The sequence below is a fragment of the Acanthisitta chloris genome, unplaced genomic scaffold (genome assembly GCF_000695815.1).
Source record: "Acanthisitta chloris isolate BGI_N310 unplaced genomic scaffold, ASM69581v1 scaffold28682, whole genome shotgun sequence".
Taxonomy (NCBI): domain Eukaryota; kingdom Metazoa; phylum Chordata; class Aves; order Passeriformes; family Acanthisittidae; genus Acanthisitta; species Acanthisitta chloris.
In genome coordinates, this window is record NW_008660324.1 from 496 (window position 1) to 17,979 (window position 17,484).

The 17,484-nt window shown below is 50.6% G+C and overlaps 1 protein-coding gene across 1 annotated transcript; it reads left to right on the forward strand.

The window, feature by feature from the left end:
• The first annotated feature begins 569 nt into the window (after positions 1-569).
• On the forward strand, positions 570-16,792 carry LOC103797564 (striatin-interacting protein 2-like). Its single transcript, XM_009069783.1, is given in 21 exon segments — positions 570-719; positions 721-820; positions 1,800-1,874; positions 1,978-2,112; positions 2,281-2,401; positions 2,961-3,029; positions 3,118-3,224; positions 3,343-3,470; positions 3,882-4,067; positions 5,144-5,367; positions 6,642-6,707; positions 7,304-7,367; positions 7,563-7,634; positions 7,761-7,835; positions 8,216-8,313; positions 8,780-8,906; positions 10,695-10,795; positions 12,550-12,616; positions 14,720-14,824; positions 15,861-16,065; positions 16,542-16,792. Coding segments are annotated over 21 exon segments (2,526 nt in total).
• The last annotated feature ends 692 nt before the right edge of the window (positions 16,793-17,484 follow it).

Genomic DNA, 17,484 nt, shown 5'->3' on the forward strand with positions numbered 1-17,484 from the left:
ATTGGGTGAGAAAGCAGCGATGCTGCGCGCGGAGCCGCGATCCTCCGGGCTCATCAATATTGATGCTGCCGAGGAGCATCAGTTCCAGCCTGGCTGCCGAGCAAGGCTGGTGGGACTCGGAATTATGCTAATTGCCTTGATTAGCCATTCCTGTGTTCGCTTTTAATTGTGCTCTCCCGGTGCACGGCTGTGGTATGCCGGCGCTGGGTCGTCGGGCTGCGGCTGCCCCTGCTCTGCCCCAGGAATCCGCCGGCAAGTTTCATGCTCCAGTTCCTAATCCGCAGGGGAGGAGGGGGGAGATGCATCCTACAGCCTTCAAAAAGGCTCAGCCCAGCCCTGAGAGCTGTCGGGTCTCGGATGCTGAGCGCAGAGCACGGGGGAGCATCCCATCCTCCCGGGGAGTTCTGCTTGGAGGCAGCCGCAGGCTTTGTTTTTTAGGGTAACGTGGCTTTGGAATGCAGCAAATATTCCCTGGCACTTCGGGTCCTGCCTCTGCTTTCCCTGGGATTTGAGAAATGCTATTTTTGCACTCGCCTGCCACATTTCCACTGTATTTTAAGTAGCCTTGAATGGACATCCCACTCCAGCCCTGGAGACCCACGTCAAGCCCATCCGTGTGCACGAGTCGCTGCTCCGGCGGCTGGAGGAGCTTCAGTGCACGGGCTGAGAGCCCTGGCAGCAATCCCAGCTCCCAAAATATCCCCAGGGATGTGCCAGCTCCCCCTGCTAACCCCATCCCACCCTCCACAGGGCTCGGTGGACTGTCCCAACCTGGAGTTTGAGTACAGGGACGCCGATGGCCACGGCGCAGAGTTAGCAGGTGAAGCAGATTTTGAGTGCTGTGCTGCTATTTTGGGGGCCTGGCAGGGAGGGAAAGTACAAATCCCGTTGGGATGAGGGACAGAGATTGAGTGCTATCATCCCTGTGGGAATAGAGCAAAGGGGGGTTATTAATAGAGAGCCACTCTCTCCCTGGGGACAAACAGAAGGGACACGTGGGGACATAGGGATTACCCTGTGCTCCGAATTCCCCAGGGTGCAGGGATGGGTGGGAGGAGAGTGGCATGGCCAGTGACACAGCCCAGCTGGGAAGTGCCACCCTTTATCACGGGTGTCTCAGTGGGTCATGTCCTTGTCCCATATCTCCCTGCCATGCAGTGGCTGAGGCTGCTCCTGCCCCATAACCTCACGATCCCGAGCATGTCCCGAGCAAAGAGGTTATTTTTAGCTCAGTGTATCTCAGCTGTATGAGCTCTGCCTGGTAAAAAACACATTTCCTCTCTGAGGGATCCTTCCTCCTCCCTTGTAGAACCATTTCAGTCCTCTGTGCTGCTGTTCAGCACCACAGAACTGTAGGAATTCTGTAAAAAAGGGTAGGAATCGTGAACAGGTGCAGCATCCTGTCCCTCCCAGTCCAGTCTCTCTTTGCAGGTCCCAAAATGTCCAAGCTCCTGGATGTGGAATCAGTGCAGGTCTTGCATGGGTGCTCCTGTGTTTCCCCCCCTTTGCAACTGAGACAGAAAATGACCATCCACCCCCCAAAAAAACCCCAATGGAATTCCAAATACAGCTCAAGCAGGAGCATGGGAACAGCCCAACATGGACATGGGGAGGAAGATGATGAGCTTGGTAGCGTTGTGTGGCCCCCAGATGTCCATTGGAGCTGCAGGAGAGATCAAGGATCCCTTTAGGGCTCTGTCCTGTGTCTCCCTTGGGGTATAGAGATGCTTCACAGGGAGTTTGGCAAAGAGGAGGAGGGTGAAGCTCCTCTAGGCCCCTGCTGACCCTTTCTCCATCAGAGCTGTACAGCTACACTGAGGAGCCTGAGCTCAGCCACAACAGGAGATGCTTCGAGGAGGATTTTCACACTCAAGGTACCAGCTCTGCGCTCAGCACCCTGAGGGTCAGGGCAGCCCCCCTGGGTGAGAGCAGGACCCCCAGGAAGGCACCTGGCTGGTGGTCATGTCCCTTTTCCAGTGTGTGGCAGGAGGTGGCTGGAGCTGGATGGGGCTCAGCAGAAGGCCTATGTCATGCGCCTGCTGGATGGGCTGGAGGTGGTCAACAGGGACAAGAGACTCAGAGTAGCACGAGCCATCCTCTACCTGGCACAGGGTAAGGACCACATCCCCTGTGGTTTTGGCATGGGGGCTTGGGAGAAGCCTTCTCCTGGGGTTGTGCCAGGTTGGTGCAGTGAAGCTTCTTCCTGGGATGGTTCCATGGGCTGCAGGGTTTCAAAGGCAGATCCTCCCTAACCAGTGTTTCCTTTTTGGGCCTCTCCAGGTGTTTTTGGAGACTGTGATAATGAAGGTGATGTCCTGCACTGGTCTCGGCACAACAGTTTCCTCCTGTACCAACTGGGAACCTTCACTGCCTTCCTGGAGCTCCTTAACATGGAAATTGAGTGAGAGGACACACACTGCCCTCACCCTCCCTGTCCTCTTCTTCAGCGTATTCTTTCTCCTCACCCTTCTCTTCTTAGAGGCTTGATGACCTCAGAGGTCTTTTCCAGCCTAAATATTCTGTGATTCTGTGATCTTCTTTCACCCCCTCTTCCATTCTACTTGCTTTCCTCCTCTTCGTCAACTTTCTCCCTATCAGTCTTACCCTCTTTTTTCATCCCCCTCAACCTCCTCTTCGTCTTTCTCCCCATCCTCCTCACTCTCTTCCTTTCATCTTCTTTCTCATCTTCCTCCCCCTTCTCATCTTCTTCATCCCCATCTTCCTCACCCTTCTCTTCTTTCTCTCCATCCTCCTACCCTCCTCCTCTTCATCTTCTTTCTCCCCATCCTCCTCCTCATCTTCTTTCTCCCCATCCTCCTCACCCTCTCCTTCCTCCTCCTCCTCACGGAGGACCAGGGAGGTGCCACAGCCATGTGACATCCCCCAGTGTGGTGTTCCCAGAGGTGGGCTCTGGTCAGGATGAGGAGGAGGTGGTGCTGAGCTCCTCCCTTTCCCCACAGCAACAGCCAGGCGTGCAGCAGTGCCCTGAGGAAACCAGCCATCTCGCTGGCTGACAGCACCGAGCTCAGGTACCTCCTCTCAGTGCTGGGCACAGCCTCTGGGCACAGAGTGGCCTCTGGCTGGCAGTGTCACCTCCCTGCCGTGCTGTCCTGGCAGGGTCCTGCTCAGTGTCATGTACCTCATGGTGGAGAACATCCGTGTGGAGCAGGAGACAGATCCCCCCGAGTGGAAAACCTGCCGGGAGACCTTCAGGATGGAGCTGAGTGAGCCGCGAAGTTCATTGTGTCCTATCGAGGTCCCTTGGTTGTGTTGGACCAGCAGGGGAGACCTCAGGGGTGGGAGAACAGCTCTGAACCTGCTCTTGGTGCCTCTCTTCACCAGGTTTCCCTGTGCACACTGAAGAGCCATTTGCTCTTCTGCTCTTCACAATGGTGACCAAGTTCTGCAGTGGCCATGCTCCACACTTCCCCATGAAGAAGGTCCTTCTCCTCCTCTGGAAAGTGCTTCTGGTGGGTGCAAACCCTTCCCTTTCTCAGAAACTGGTCTCTTTGGGAAGTGCTGGTGCAGCCTGGATGTTCCTCACGATTCAATCTAACCAACCTAACCCAGGGCAGGGGGTTGGGACTAGGTGGTCTCTAAGGTCCATTCCAGCCCCTTAACATACTATGGTGCTATAAACCATAATGAGGTTATTTGGGATGTCACAGGGAGCTGACACAAGGCAGTTTCTTCTAGGGTGAGCCATGGGGGGCACATGGGATGAGGGGAGAAATCTGGAGAACAAACCACTGACGTGGTGTCTCCATCCTCAACTCTCCAGTTTGATGGCCCCAGTGCTGCTCCCCTGAAGCCCAGAAGAGCTGTGTTATCCAGGTGGGATGCGTGCTCCATGCCCTCTCACCTGTCCTGTTGCTTCCTAGTTCACTCTGGGTGGATTTGAAGCCCTGCAGGAGATGAAGGTGAGGAAGAGGGAGGAGCTGGGGCTGCCCCCCTTGCCCGAGGACAGCATCCAGGTGATGCGCAGCATGCGCGCGGCGTCGCCTCCCACCTACTCCATCGAGCTCATGGAGCAGCAGCAGCAGAAACGTGGGCACCGCAGCCGCAGGGTGAGAGTGGGCACCTCCCCCTGGGGCACGGCCCAGGAGGCTTTTCCCATGGGCACCAACATCTGCTCGAGGAGACAAACTGCGCTTGGGATCGTGGTTGTCTTTCCTCACAAGTGCTCCTGTTTTCCAGGGTCAGAGACTTACAGAATGGCTTGGGTGGGAAGAGTTCTTTAAGATCATCTAGTTCCACCCCCTGCCATGGGCAGGGACACCTCCCACCAGCCCAGGGGGCTCCCAGCCCCATCAAAACTGGGCTTGAACACCTCCAGTGACCCTCAACGGGACAAACTTCTTGCTCGTACCTATCTACCAAGAATTCCTTCCCAATATCCCATCTGTCCCTGCCCTCTGGCAGTGGGAAGCCATTCCCTGTGTCCTGTCCCTCCATCCCTCATCCCAAGTCCCTCTCAGCTCTCCTGGAGCCCCTTGAGGCACTGGAAGTGGCTCTGAGGTCTTCCTGGAGCTTCTCTTCTCCAGGTGAACACCCCCAGCTCTCCCATTCTGGCTCCAGGGCAGAGCTGCTCCAGCCCTTGGAGCATCTCTGTGGCCTCCTCTGGACACTTTGCAGCAGCTCCACATCCTCCTGCTGTTGGTACCCAGAGCTGGAGCAGTGCACATGGTTGGGGCATGTCCAGTTCTTCATCCCCCAGTTGCAGTTGCGGCAGATCAAGCCTGCAATGTTTTGCTCCAGAGGAGGCCAGAGGACATCCTGACCCTATGGCAAAGGGCTGATAAGCACTAGAGAGCAAACTGCTCACAGCAAGGTTTTATTTTAGCTCTGCTCTTGTGTCATGGTCTGAGGATGAAAATGCCTTTTGGTAGGGCAGAGGGAAGGGATGGAAGCTCCAAAAGTTGAGATAGAAAATGAGGTCACACCTCCTAGAGCAGCAAGGCTAGAGGCATAGAAGGAGTTATTCCTTGTCCAGGCTTAGGTGGCAACAGATAGGAGGCAAATCCTCACCTGAGGAACATCAGGGATATTGATCCTTGCAGGATGGAGAGATCTGGTGTGAGCAGCTGGGAGAGAAATAAGGTCCTTGGAGCTACTTGAGTATTCCCTTCTCCTTCTGCTGCAGCCCCTGGTGAAGCAAGACAGTTTGGATATCTACAACGAAAGAGATCCCTTCAAGAATGATGAAGCAGGGGTTGATGAAGAGGAGAATGATGACGTGGACAGTGGGATTGAGGGAGAGCTGGATCTGCTGGAGAGGGACGTGCTGATCCCTGCGATGCCCACACAGCGCCTGCCCATCGAAAGGGTGTCCTTCCCCAAGGGGCTGCCCTGGGCCCCCAAAGTCAGGTAACACCTCCTGGTGTCGCTGCCACCATCCCCAGCCCTACCTGTCCTGGAGGAACAGGTGGAACATCAGTCTGTGGCAAGGTTTTTGGCCCCTGGCGAGTTGAACTGAAGTGACTCCACTGCTTTTTTATGTCTTGGTTGATCCTTTGGAGGACTTTAGTTCAGCTAAACCCTCTGGACTGCGTTTAGCTGAGCTCCTCCCCAGGATTTACAAATGAAGCTTGGCCAATAAGTGGTAATTCCATTGTAGATTTGCTGGTTGTACTGGCAATGAGGCTGTGCTGGAGCACTGTGGGAGCAGGGTCAGCTTCCCCCACTGGCACCAGTGGATCTCAGCAGGGCAAAGTCCTTGATTAATCATCTTGGGAACTGGTTAATGACGTTGCCTCTTGCTTGTGGAGCAAGACTCTTGTGCTGCCAGGTGAAACCTTCTTGAGTGGCCTCTTTAAGGTGAAAAATTGGAGTAAAACTGAGAGGATCAAGAAGTTGGTGCCTTCCATTCCCAAGACCAGTGATATGGGGGACCATCAGGAAAGGAGCATGAAACCCTCTGCCCCTTTCCCTCTGATCCATGTGAGGTTTTTTCTGTTTATCCCAAGCCTGGATTTAGTCCAGTCTCTAAAACACAGGGGCAATCAATTCTTTTGGCTGTGGGAGCAGTGACAGGGTTAAATCTGTCTATCCAGAGCTCTCCTTGCAGGGACACAGCAAGAACTGCTTTCCCACGTGGTCTCTGCTGTGGTGCTGTGGTATTCCACATCCCTTAATGCTCTCAGCCTCAAAATCAAATGCCTGTTGTTTGTCTTGGCTGTTGCCTGAAAATCCAGCTGGATTTTTCTGCCCATGAGAGCCTTGGCTTGTGGCTCATATCCTCCTTGTAGTGCTGAGCCCCTGACCAGCTCTCCTGAAAGATGCCCAAGGTGGACAAGATGTCATCTTGCTCTCGAAGCAGCACGTGCTCTGCCAGACCACAGAGACAGCATTTGTTCTCCCAAAGAGAGCAGATGCTGCTTGGAGATGTGTGTGTGAGGAGCACAAGAGGTGGATGAGAAGGTGCTGATTGTAGAGAACTCCTCTCCTTTTCTTTTCCCACTCCCATGGAGCTGCACAGCAGATACAAGTGGCTTTGATTCACGTTGCTGCCAAGCAATGAGAGCATTGGTGGGTTTTACCCACTGCTACTAAGATCTCTAGAAATCAATCCTAGGTTGTGATCTGGTTTATGTCTATTTTCCAACCTTCTCCTTGTTTTTCTGTCTCCACTGCTCCATCAGACAGAAAGACATCGAGCATTTCCTGGAGGCAAGCAGGAACAAGTTCATTGGATTCACACTAGGACAGTGAGTGTTGTAGCCACAGTGTGTGTCCTGTAGCTCCCATCAGTGCAGCTGAAGTGGTGGGAGGCGGCCACAAAGCTCAGGTTTCTCAACTCAAGACATGCTCAGGACAGTGCTGGGTTTCCCTGGGGCTGCAGCAATGCTCTTGGTGGCAGAAAAACATATTCCTGGAGACACTGATCTCCAAGGACCTCTTTCTATGAAAAATCAGACCTAGCCCAGAATAAGCAACTCCTGACCCAAGGCAGAGACCAGTTGGATGCAGGAGGGAGTGGAGACAATTTGGTATCCTCAGAAAATGACTCAGTTTGTGAACAAATCAAGCAGAGGATGGGTCCTGCAGGGTACATTTGTTTTGAGGTGCAGTGCTGGGCCCACAGAGACCTAAGTTCACCCCAATTCTTCACATCCTCTCTGGACTTTTCTGGGGAGGAGGGGGAGGGAGGGCAGCTCATGCCAACACCTCTCCCAATTCCTGACCCATCTGGGATGCATTTGGTAGACTCAGGAGACTCCAGGCTCCCTTTTTTCCCTTGTGTGACATCTGTTTGAACAGAGATCTTCCCAGCCTCATACCTACCTTCCTTCCTCCTCCTCAGGGACACTGAAACCCTCATAGGGTTACCACGGCCAATCCATGAAAGTGTGAAGACCCTGAAGCAGGTGAGATGGTGGCTCCATGCACAGCACTTGGGTGAAGCATCCCAGAAGCTGAGCAGCACTCAGCTTGTCTAAACTCATCCCTTGCTATTTTTGCTCCCTGGCACTCAGCAGATGCTCTGAGGTGGGATTGGATGCAATGGGTGCTTCCTCCTGCAGTTGTGATGTTTCCCTGCCTCTCTCTCTGTGTTTTGCCAGCACAAATATGTTTCCATCTCTGATGTCCAGATCAAGAATGAGGAGGAGCTGGAGAAATGCCCCATGTCTCTGGTAAGAAGCTGCTGCTCCTCATCACCAGATAGATGTGTGGAAGGTTACCAAGAGGTCATAGAATTCCATACATTCTTTTTTTTTTCCACTTCATTTTCCCTTGTTTCTAATGTTTCTCTGTGCTAGGGGGAAGAGGAAGTCCAAGAAACCCCTTGTGAGGTCTTGTATCGAGCAATGCTGTACAACCTCCCCCAGTACATGGTAAGCCATGATTCCATGGCTCTAAGATGCTGGTTGGGTCATGTGGGATCTGTTTGCAGGGAAAGACGAACACATATTTAAGTGCCTTAGGCTCCAGGTGCCCCTTGTGATATTTTTTCCACACTCTTAGGGCTCAGGTGCATGTGATGCCTTAAGTTAAGGCTCAAGCAGGGCTGTTGTGCTCCACACACTTGGCCTGTCTGTCCAGGGGAGAAAAGCAGAGGCTGAGCCTTGCCATAGTCAGTCCATCATAGTGGACTGTGATAGGGCTGGTGAAACCCTATGGAGATGGCTCAAAGTTGTCCAGTTTCAGCAAGTGAAGGAGAAGGAAGGAGTTCCCCTTCCTGGGACCATCCCTTCACTCCTGCCCTCTCCTGCAGATAGCTTTGCTGAAGATTCTCCTCGCTGCTGCACCCACCTCCAAAGCCAAGACTGACTCCATCAACATCCTGGCAGATGTGTTGCCTGAAGAGATGCCGTAAGTCCCCGATGAGGTGGTCACCAACCATTCCAACTTTGCATGAAGACTTAGACCAAGTTGGAGAGTTGGGGTTTGCTAGTTGATAGCTTTGGGGGCCTCCAGATTTGGGGATATCTCTATCTCCAAGTTCCTGTTGCCACCAGGGCAGAGGGATGGAAGGCAAGGAAGTGATGCTGGTTTTTTTCAGGAGTGTGACAATTCCAGCACAGTTGGCAGTTAGGTAGCACAAATCATAAAATCCTGCTAATTGACCCAAATCATAAAGATATGTCAACACATTGCAAGTGTCTTTCAAACTACTCCCCCAGGTGGAGATCAGTCAGCTTCTTTATCCCTTTTTAATGCCCTTTGGCATCACAAAGTCAAGCAAAGGTCCCTGTTTCTGTAGAGCTGAGTATGAACTCAACAGTCCCTTCATCCTCCTTGCTCCCATGCCCATGGTGCTGTTTCCTCTCCCACCCAGCATCACTGTCCTTCAGAGCATGAAACTGGGGATTGATGTCAACAGACACAAAGAGATCATTGTGAAGAGCATCTCAGCTTTGCTGCTGCTGCTCCTCAAGCACTTCAAGCTGAACCACATCTACCAGGTGAGCTTAGAGAAGGGTTTGACCATTGCCAAGCTGGTCTTGGAGTTGGTTGTCCTGATAAACTCTCTCCTAAAAGGTTTGCAGGAGGAATTTCCATGACAAGGAGCAGATCATGTTTCTATAGTAGTGATCCCTAGCCCTGGGCCAGGATTTGTGCAGGGATAACCTGCCTGCAATATATCTCTGCTGTGTTTTGACAGCATCATTTCCACTCATGTGGAAGGAGTTTTTAGACTTCTGGAAAAAATCATGCTGTGGCTGATTAGGCTAAAATCCAGGAGACAGCATGAGCTTCCCTGGCAGCAGGAGGAAGGGGATGGGAGTTAGGCAACTCTTTTGCTCTGTCACATCTCCAATGACCAGAAATAGTGCTGGGAAGGACCTCATGAGGTTAACTAATCTGGTCCTCTGTCCCTTGGGCAGGATCAAGTTCTTGAGGCTCCAGTTTCAACAGGGGCAGGAGGGCTGGGGCCTAGCTGCAACCTGATTTCTGTTCCATGTGCATGGCACCACCTGAGCTGCACCTACCAAGGGCTTTTCTTGGTCTCAAAACCCTCAAGGGCCAGTTTGAGCTGTGGCTCAATTCTCTACCCACTCTGCAAGTAATGGGAAGAAATGGAAAGAGGGAAATTTCGGTTAGATATCAGTGGTGGGGAGGTGTCCCTGCCCAGGGCAGGGGACTGGGGCTGGGGCTGGATGATCTCTAAGCTCCATCCCAATCCCTTCACATACTCTGAAACTATAAAGTCAAATAATGAGTGTTCCTATTTTTTTTCTTTTCAAGGTCTCAGCATGGTACAAACCCATCTGTGTTACAAACCCTGGATAAAATGAAACAAACTCCCACATTTTTATCATCCTACATTTGTTCTGGGTCCTCCTCACATCCCTTCACTAATTTTTCTTGCCTCTCTCTCCAAGTGTCTCCTCTCATCTCTTCCTCTGGGGCAGGAGGACCCTTGCAGCCTGGTGCTAACCCTGTGAGGATTTGTCCCTCTGATGCTGCTTTTATGTCTGATTTTGTATCTTTCGGTGCCAAACTGGTCTCAGGGAGCACCCTAAAAAACCAAGGGCTGAAATCAGAGTATCATAGAATGGTTTAAGTTGGAAGGACCTTAAAACACCATCCAATTCCAACCCCTTGCCATGGGCAGGGACACCTTCCACTAGCCCAGGTTGCTCCGAGCCCTCACAATGGATATATTGATAGCAGGTTAGCAAGAGGAATGGGAAGGACAGAAAGGGATGGGATAGGGTGTTGCTACTGTTTGTCTCTTCAGAGGACAGTAGGGATTGGATGGATTATAGAATCATGGAGTGGATTGGGTTGGAAGAGACCTTAAAGACCATTTAGTGCTTAGAGGGGGAGAGAAATTAAAAATGTTTGTGAAGTTAAGAATATTTTTGTAAAGGAAACTGTGGTTAGTGTGTGAGAGTGATAGGAATTACTGTATTTTCTCATGTAGCAGCTACATGTCCTCTTTGCCTCTTCCCCATACACTGTTTTACCAGATTTTACTTTGGAAAGCCACACTGCAGCTATTCCCAAAGTGGTGCCAGAAAGTCTGTGTGTCCATCTATGTGTTTCCCTGTGGCCAATGGAATTTTCCACCTGCTGTATATGACCCAAGCCTCATACAGCAAACTGCTGCAGGGGGAGGATGGTCTGAGAGGTGTCTAGAGCAAACCACCCCAAGTGCTTTGCCTTTGGCTGGAAACATTTCCATTCCCAGGTGATGCTCCCAATTGTTCCAGCTAGCATTGACCCATTTCACTTCTCTCCCTCAGTTTGAGTATGTGTCCCAACACCTGGTGTTTGCCAACTGCATCCCACTGATCCTGAAGTTCTTCAACCAAAACATCATGTCCTATATCACTGCCAAAAACAGGTACAGACCCTTCTGGGGAAGGGAGAGGTGATGGAACATGCATGAGGAACCCCGAGGTGGATATGTGGTGGGACTAGATGATCTCCAGTCCCTAGCACAGGTTTGGGGCAATGTGTTCTTCACTACAGGAATACATTGGAGGGAGAAAATCTCCTCTGGAGAGTGAGGATGACTAGATGGTGGATTTCCAAGCCCTCACTGGACTACAAAACCACACCTAGACCTATCTGCTTTGGTGGCAGTAGCTTGCTTCCATCTTTGCATGGACTCTGGAGAGCAGCCCGTGCCATCAGGCAAACTGTGGGTCAAAAAGACCACATGGGGTAGAGTCCTCTAGGTCTTTTCCATATTTTATAGCTGGAATTCAGCTTTCCTGACTTCTTCAGGCTTTGCATAGTTGTCACTGCCTTTTATTGCTGGTATGAGGGAGGCACCAGCCTTGTTGTGAGTAGAGGACAGGCTGGAGAACCCCAAGTCAGTGTGAGAACTCAAAGAGCACAACACTTACAGCTCACTAGGGCTTGGTAGGATTTCCTCATTCAGAGGAGAGTGCCACAGGGATGATGTTGTTGGAATAAGGTTGCTTTTTGGTGGTTTTTTTGTTGCTCTTCAGCTGTGTGTGTAGACTGTCTGTCTCCTGCATGGGCTGGTTGGGGATGTGTGAGGAAGCACAAATGGAAAAACAGGAATTAAGATATTCTCCCTCTATAAACATTTCCACTTTTGGTCCTATGCCTTAAATGAGGAGGAAATGCAGCCCAGGAGCACTTGACTCCCTCCTCTTGCACTTAGCTCTCTCCTCTTGTTCCTGCTGGAGGTGTCACTGGCAGGATACACCCCTGTGAACGAGCTGATCCAGGGAGGTTTAGCTTCCAGAGTCTTGGTTTGTCAGGTGACAGCAAACATCAGGCACTGCCCTGCAAAATGGATTTATCCTGCAGGATTTGGTCCTGTTCAGGTGCACAGACCTCAGTCCAGTGATGCTCCAGGAGGAAATATCAGAGGTGATGCCAAAACAAGGATGACTTGGAGCAAATGAGCCCTGGGGTCAGTTGAGCTTGTGCTCAGCTGCTGAATGTAAAACCAGTCCCACAAGAAGCTGTGTGATAATGCACTGTTTGGTTTAGATCCATGCATGGATAGCATCACAATATGTGTCTGTATGTACACATACATATTATATATACATATTTATACATTTTGGGGGGTTAATTGACTACTTTCCCAAAGCTCACAGGCCTGGAGGCCTCCAAAAACCTCACTGTGAATTTCGTTGCTGGCCATCAGCTATCTCCATTTTAAGATCTATTTGGTTTTTTGGTTGGTTTTTTTTCTCTTTTTCCCTTTTTAAATATGCATATGAATAACTAATCTGGCCTGGCTTAATGGATGCAAATCCTTCGAGTCCTTATTAATGCACTCAGGATGTGCTTTGGAACCAAGAGGCATTGATGTGCTCCATTAAGCTGGGAGGCAGTGGTGGAGCTGGAAGCCCCTCTGGATGTTGTCTATGCCCTTGGAAATGCAGGAGGGAGGAAAATCAGTCGGTTCACATTCCCAGTGTGGCTCACTGGAGATGGGATTGTCCATCCAAATCACTTGTTGCACAAGGCAGTTCTGCCACTGCCATTCAAACCCCAAGCACAGGGAAGGAAGAGGTTATTATTCTGGGCACAATCACATAGATCAGCTTAAAATGTTGCTTTTGTGTTCACTTGGTTCTTAACAAATCTCTTCTTGCCTCTCTTCCACAGCATCTCTGTCCTGGATTATCCACACTGCACAGTCTCTGATTTGCCTGAGCTCACAGCAGAAAGCCTGGTAAGCAGCACAGAAATGTCCTTGTGCCCAGTATTTCTGTAGGAGGATTTTGGTTTCTTTTTTCTGTTTTCTTTTTCTGTACCCTTAATATTTCCAAATGTAGGCTTTTTTTTTTCCCCTCCAGACTTGAAAATTCCTCCTGTGACTATCCTGACTTGCTGTCAGCTATAGGGAGAGGGGGAGAGGGGGCACTGCTGGTGTTGAGCACTCCATAAAAATCGTTGGGTTTAGTTTTCCCTTTGATAGAATAGAATCATTGCGGTTGGAAAAGACCTCTGAGATCATCGAGTCCACCCTGAGACCCATTACCACCTTGGCAGCTAGAGCAGAGCACTGAGTGCCACCTCCAGTCCTTCCTGGACACCACCAGGGGTGGTGACTCCACCACCTCCCTGGGCAGCACATTCCAATGCCTGACAACCCTTTCCATGGAGAAATTCCTCCTGATGTCCAACCTGAACCTCCCCTGGCACAGCTTGAGGCTATTTCCTCTTGGCCTGTCTGACTAGACTCCTGCTTTGAAAAAGGATTTGCCCAGAGGTTTTTCCTTCCAGGTTTAAATTGCTCTGAGCACTTGTGCTTTAAGATACTAGGAGATTAAGGAATGAACCAAATTCTCTACGGAGAGCAGCTTAAGTGCTATGGAGACCAGCCAGCAGGATGGGCTGAGGCAATATATGGACCTTCCCTACGAGGACAGGCTGAGAGAGTTGGGGCTGCTCAGCCTGGAGAAGAGAAGGTTGTGTGGAGAGCTCAGAGCAACCTGCCAGGAGCTGAAGGGGCTCCAGGGAAGCTGCAGAGGGATCTGTGTTAGGAGCTGCAGGGACAGGACAAGGAGCAATGGGGAGAAATGGAAAGTAGGGAATTTAGGTTAGATACCAGGACGAAGTTTTTGCTGTGAGATACACTGGCACAGGTTGCCCAGGGAAGCTGTGGCTGCCCCAGCCCTAGGCAGATGAGACATTAATGTTGGCAAGTTCCTAACTGCAGTAATTCAAGTGCAATGTAGGCAGGATTTGGACAGATCAAAGAGCAGGGAGAAGCTTTGGGGTTAACAGGGAATAAAGGAAAGGGAACAGAGACCTTAAATTATGCAGGAACCATTAAGAAGGAGCCCGAGCCAAGCCAGTCCTAGCAGGGCTGATCCCATGTTGTCTGGCTGCTAAAATCACAAGGCTGTGGTGTTTCCCTCAGCTGTGTGAAGGTTAGAATCATTCAAGTGGAAGATTTCCCCCAGATCCAAGGGCTGTGCTGGGTGTCCTCATCCAGCCCTGGCACCTCCCACCCATCATGGGCCGATGGGGACATCTAGCGACACAACTCTGAGGGCTCTGCTGGCTCCTGCTGATCCTCACACTAAGCTTTGTAGCTCTAGGAGAAAACTAAGCTGGTTTTTTAGGGAAAATATTCCCAGTATGGTCTGGTTCCCACTTTGGGACCTGTTGCATTCAACACTTTATCACTTCCCTCCAGCAGACATTGATGTTGATCTCACCAGAGACTAATTTCATTAGAAGATATGCAGAAACCAACATGAATTTTACTTCATATTCAGGAGGACAGCCATGAAAATAAGGATTTTGTGGAAATTAGACATTGCCTGGCATTAGAGGCATAGTTTGTGCATGTACTTATGTTTCTTCAGCAACATTTCATGGATAGTTTTAGCCTTTTCAGCACTCTGAGGAGTGATTTTAACATCCCAACATAACACATTTCTTGGTGGATCTCACAGATGTTTTCAGTGGGTTGAGCACAGTAGTGTGTGTGTCTGGTTTACTTCCATGGATGAGTTCAGCAGTGCTGTCCCCAGAGGAGGGACCTGTGGGGTCACTGCTGTCCCCACATGGTGTAAATCAGGAGTAGCTACAGTCTCAGTGAGGTATTGGAGGCTTCACCCATCCTGCCATGGGGCTCTTTGATTCCTTGCTGGTCCACATCTTCCCTCTCCTGTTCTTCCTCTGTGTTTTGGGAGCTCCAGAGCTGTTCATTCCCCATTGGAAATAAAACTTGTGCAGACAGTAACACTAAAGACTTTGCGCTTAAGGACATCTCTGTGGTGCTTCTGTTGAAGTTAGGGTTACATTTCTCCTTGTCTTGCAGGAAGCTGGAGACAACAACCAGTTCTGCTGGAGAAATTTGTTCTCCTGCATTAACTTGCTGAGGATCCTCAACAAACTGACCAAGTGGAAGCACTCAAGGACAATGGTAAGGTGATGTCCCGTTCCTGAGACACCTTGAGACGTTCCATGTCCTGGGGCCAGTGTTGCACCTGGAGCATATCCATGGGTTTCAGCCCACCCTTCCTGCCCACCCTGCCTGCTGAGAGGTTCTTCCAGCATTGCTGTGCTGGCTGCTTTTCATCATCTGCCCTTTTTCCCCCACTGACAGAGCCTTAAATGCAGCAATACTTTCTCTTCTGCAACCAACACTTATGTTTATGAGCCTCAAACCCTGTGCAGCAAGTGTTGGTGATGCTGAATCACACGGTGGGTCAGGTTGGAAGACACCACAGTGGGTAATCTGTGCCAACCTCCCTGCTCAAGCAGGGCCCTGCTTTTCATCATCTGCCCTTTTTCCCCCACTGACAGAGCCTTAAATGCAGCAATACTTTCTCTTCTGCAACCAACACTTATGTTTATGAGCCTCAAACCCTGTGCAGCAAGTGTTGGTGATGCTGAATCACACGGTGGGTCAGGTTGGAAGACACCACAGTGGGTAATCTGTGCCAACCTCCCTGCTCAAGCAGGGCCATCCTAGAGCACATGGCTCTAGGATATCTCCAGTGAGGGAGGCTCCACACCCTCTCTGGGCAGCCTGTTCCAATGTACAGTGAATCACACAGGAAAGAACTCGTGTTCAGGTGGAACTTTCTGTGCATCAGTTTTCGCTGTTGCCTCTTGTTTTGTTGGTTTGCACCACTAAGAAGAGCCTGATTCATCCTCTTGGCACCACCCAGTGAATGCTTCTGTTCTACCTGCGTGGGGCTTGTAGCATAAATGGCCTAGGTGTTAGTGCCCAAAGCAGCACAGACAGTACTTGTGTGTCTTCCTTAAATCATAGAATCATCAAGGTTGGAGGAAAGCTCTGTGATCATCAGGTCCAACCATGAACCTGTCACTGCTGGAACCCTTAGACCCTAAACCATATCCTCCAGTGCCACATCCAGACACCTCTTAAACACCTTCACGGATGGTGAAAACCCTTGAACACCCTGAATTACTTTGTGTTGGTTTCCTGACAGATGTTGGTCGTGTTTAAGTCAGCCCCAATACTGAAACGTGCTCTGAAGGTGAAGCAGGCCATGATGCAGCTCTATGTCCTCAAGCTGCTGAAAATCCAGACCAAGTACCTGGGGCGTCAGTGGAGAAAGAGCAACATGAAGACCATGTCTGCCATCTACCAGAAGGTGCGACACCGCATGAATGATGACTGGGCCTACGGCAACGGTGAGTCCTGATGGGCAACTGTCCTCTCTGAAATGGAAAGAGGGAAATTTAGGGTAGATTTCAGGAAGAAGTTTTCGCTGTGAGGGTGGTGAGACACTGGCCCAGGTTGCCCAGGGAGGCTGTGGCTGCCCCAACCCTGGCAGTGTTTCATTCCAGGTTGGATGAGCCTTGAGCAACCTGCTCTGGTGGGAGGTGTCCCTGCTCAGGGCAGGGGGTTGCCCCAGGATCATCTCTGAGCTCCATTTCAACCCCTTAGCATTCAGTGTTTCTATGAAATAACTTAAATTAAAGTACTTAAATGTTTGGGAATTGGTTAGGAAAAATAATAATTAGGAATGTGTGACTGACTGGTCAAAACCTGACACTGGTCTATTCAAGCACATGGTTGCTGTGACATCTTCATCCTTTCTTTTGCTCAAACCTTATCAGAGTTATTTTTCTCAAAATATTTTCATTTTATTTGTCCTCCCCTGTAGATATTGATGCCAGACCATGGGATTTCCAGGCTGAGGAATGCACCCTGAGAGCCAACATCGAAGCCTTCAACAGCAGGAGGTATGACAGACCTCAGGACTCGGAGTTTGCTCCGGTGGACAACTGTCTGCAGAGTGTGCTGGGACAGAGGCTGGAGCTCCCTGAGGACTTCCACTACTCCTACGAGCTCTGGCTGGAGAGGGAGGTGTTTTCCCAGCCCATTCGTTGGGAGGAGCTGCTGCACTACCAGTGACAGTGACACCTTCCCCTGCTCCAGTGCCACCTCAACAAGGATTCTGTGCTACAGGAAAGGAGGAGTTTGGACTTGAGGAGTCTTAAGCACAACTGGAAATAAATTAGTCTTTCCAAAGAGCCCAAACCTCTTTGCCCACTCAGACACCCTCAAGGTGTCATCTTTCTGGAGGTCCTCCCTTTCCTGTGACTTCTTGGAGCCCATAGAGTATCCATGGAGCTGTGCAGAGACCATGGAGCAGGTTCCAGTGTCAAGAGTGAGCTCATCTGGTCTTTCCTGCAGGCTGAGCCACTAGAGCTCAGCACCAGGTCTGTCTCTTAGCTTGGTTCATGCATGGAAGTTTGGTGTAAGAGTTCTCAGCTGTGAAAGGATTTAGTCTCTCCTGAATGCCCCATGCTGTGCCTCGTTTGGTTTCACTTATTGAGTTATGGCTGCCTGGTAATGTGCTTCCAACACTCTCTTGCCACCCACAAGCTTCCCTGTGAAGGTGACAATCAGGACACTGTGATAGGCTCAATCAGAGGCAGCAGGTTGACCTGGCCCATGGAGATGACATTCCCTGTTGTCCCTGGGCTGTGTCACCGTTGGGATCACACAACCTGACCCACAGACTTGCTTCCACCCCTGACAACCTTTGCATGTTCACAAGAGACAGGAATCCATGACCTTTTCACTGCTCCACTTTCCTCCAC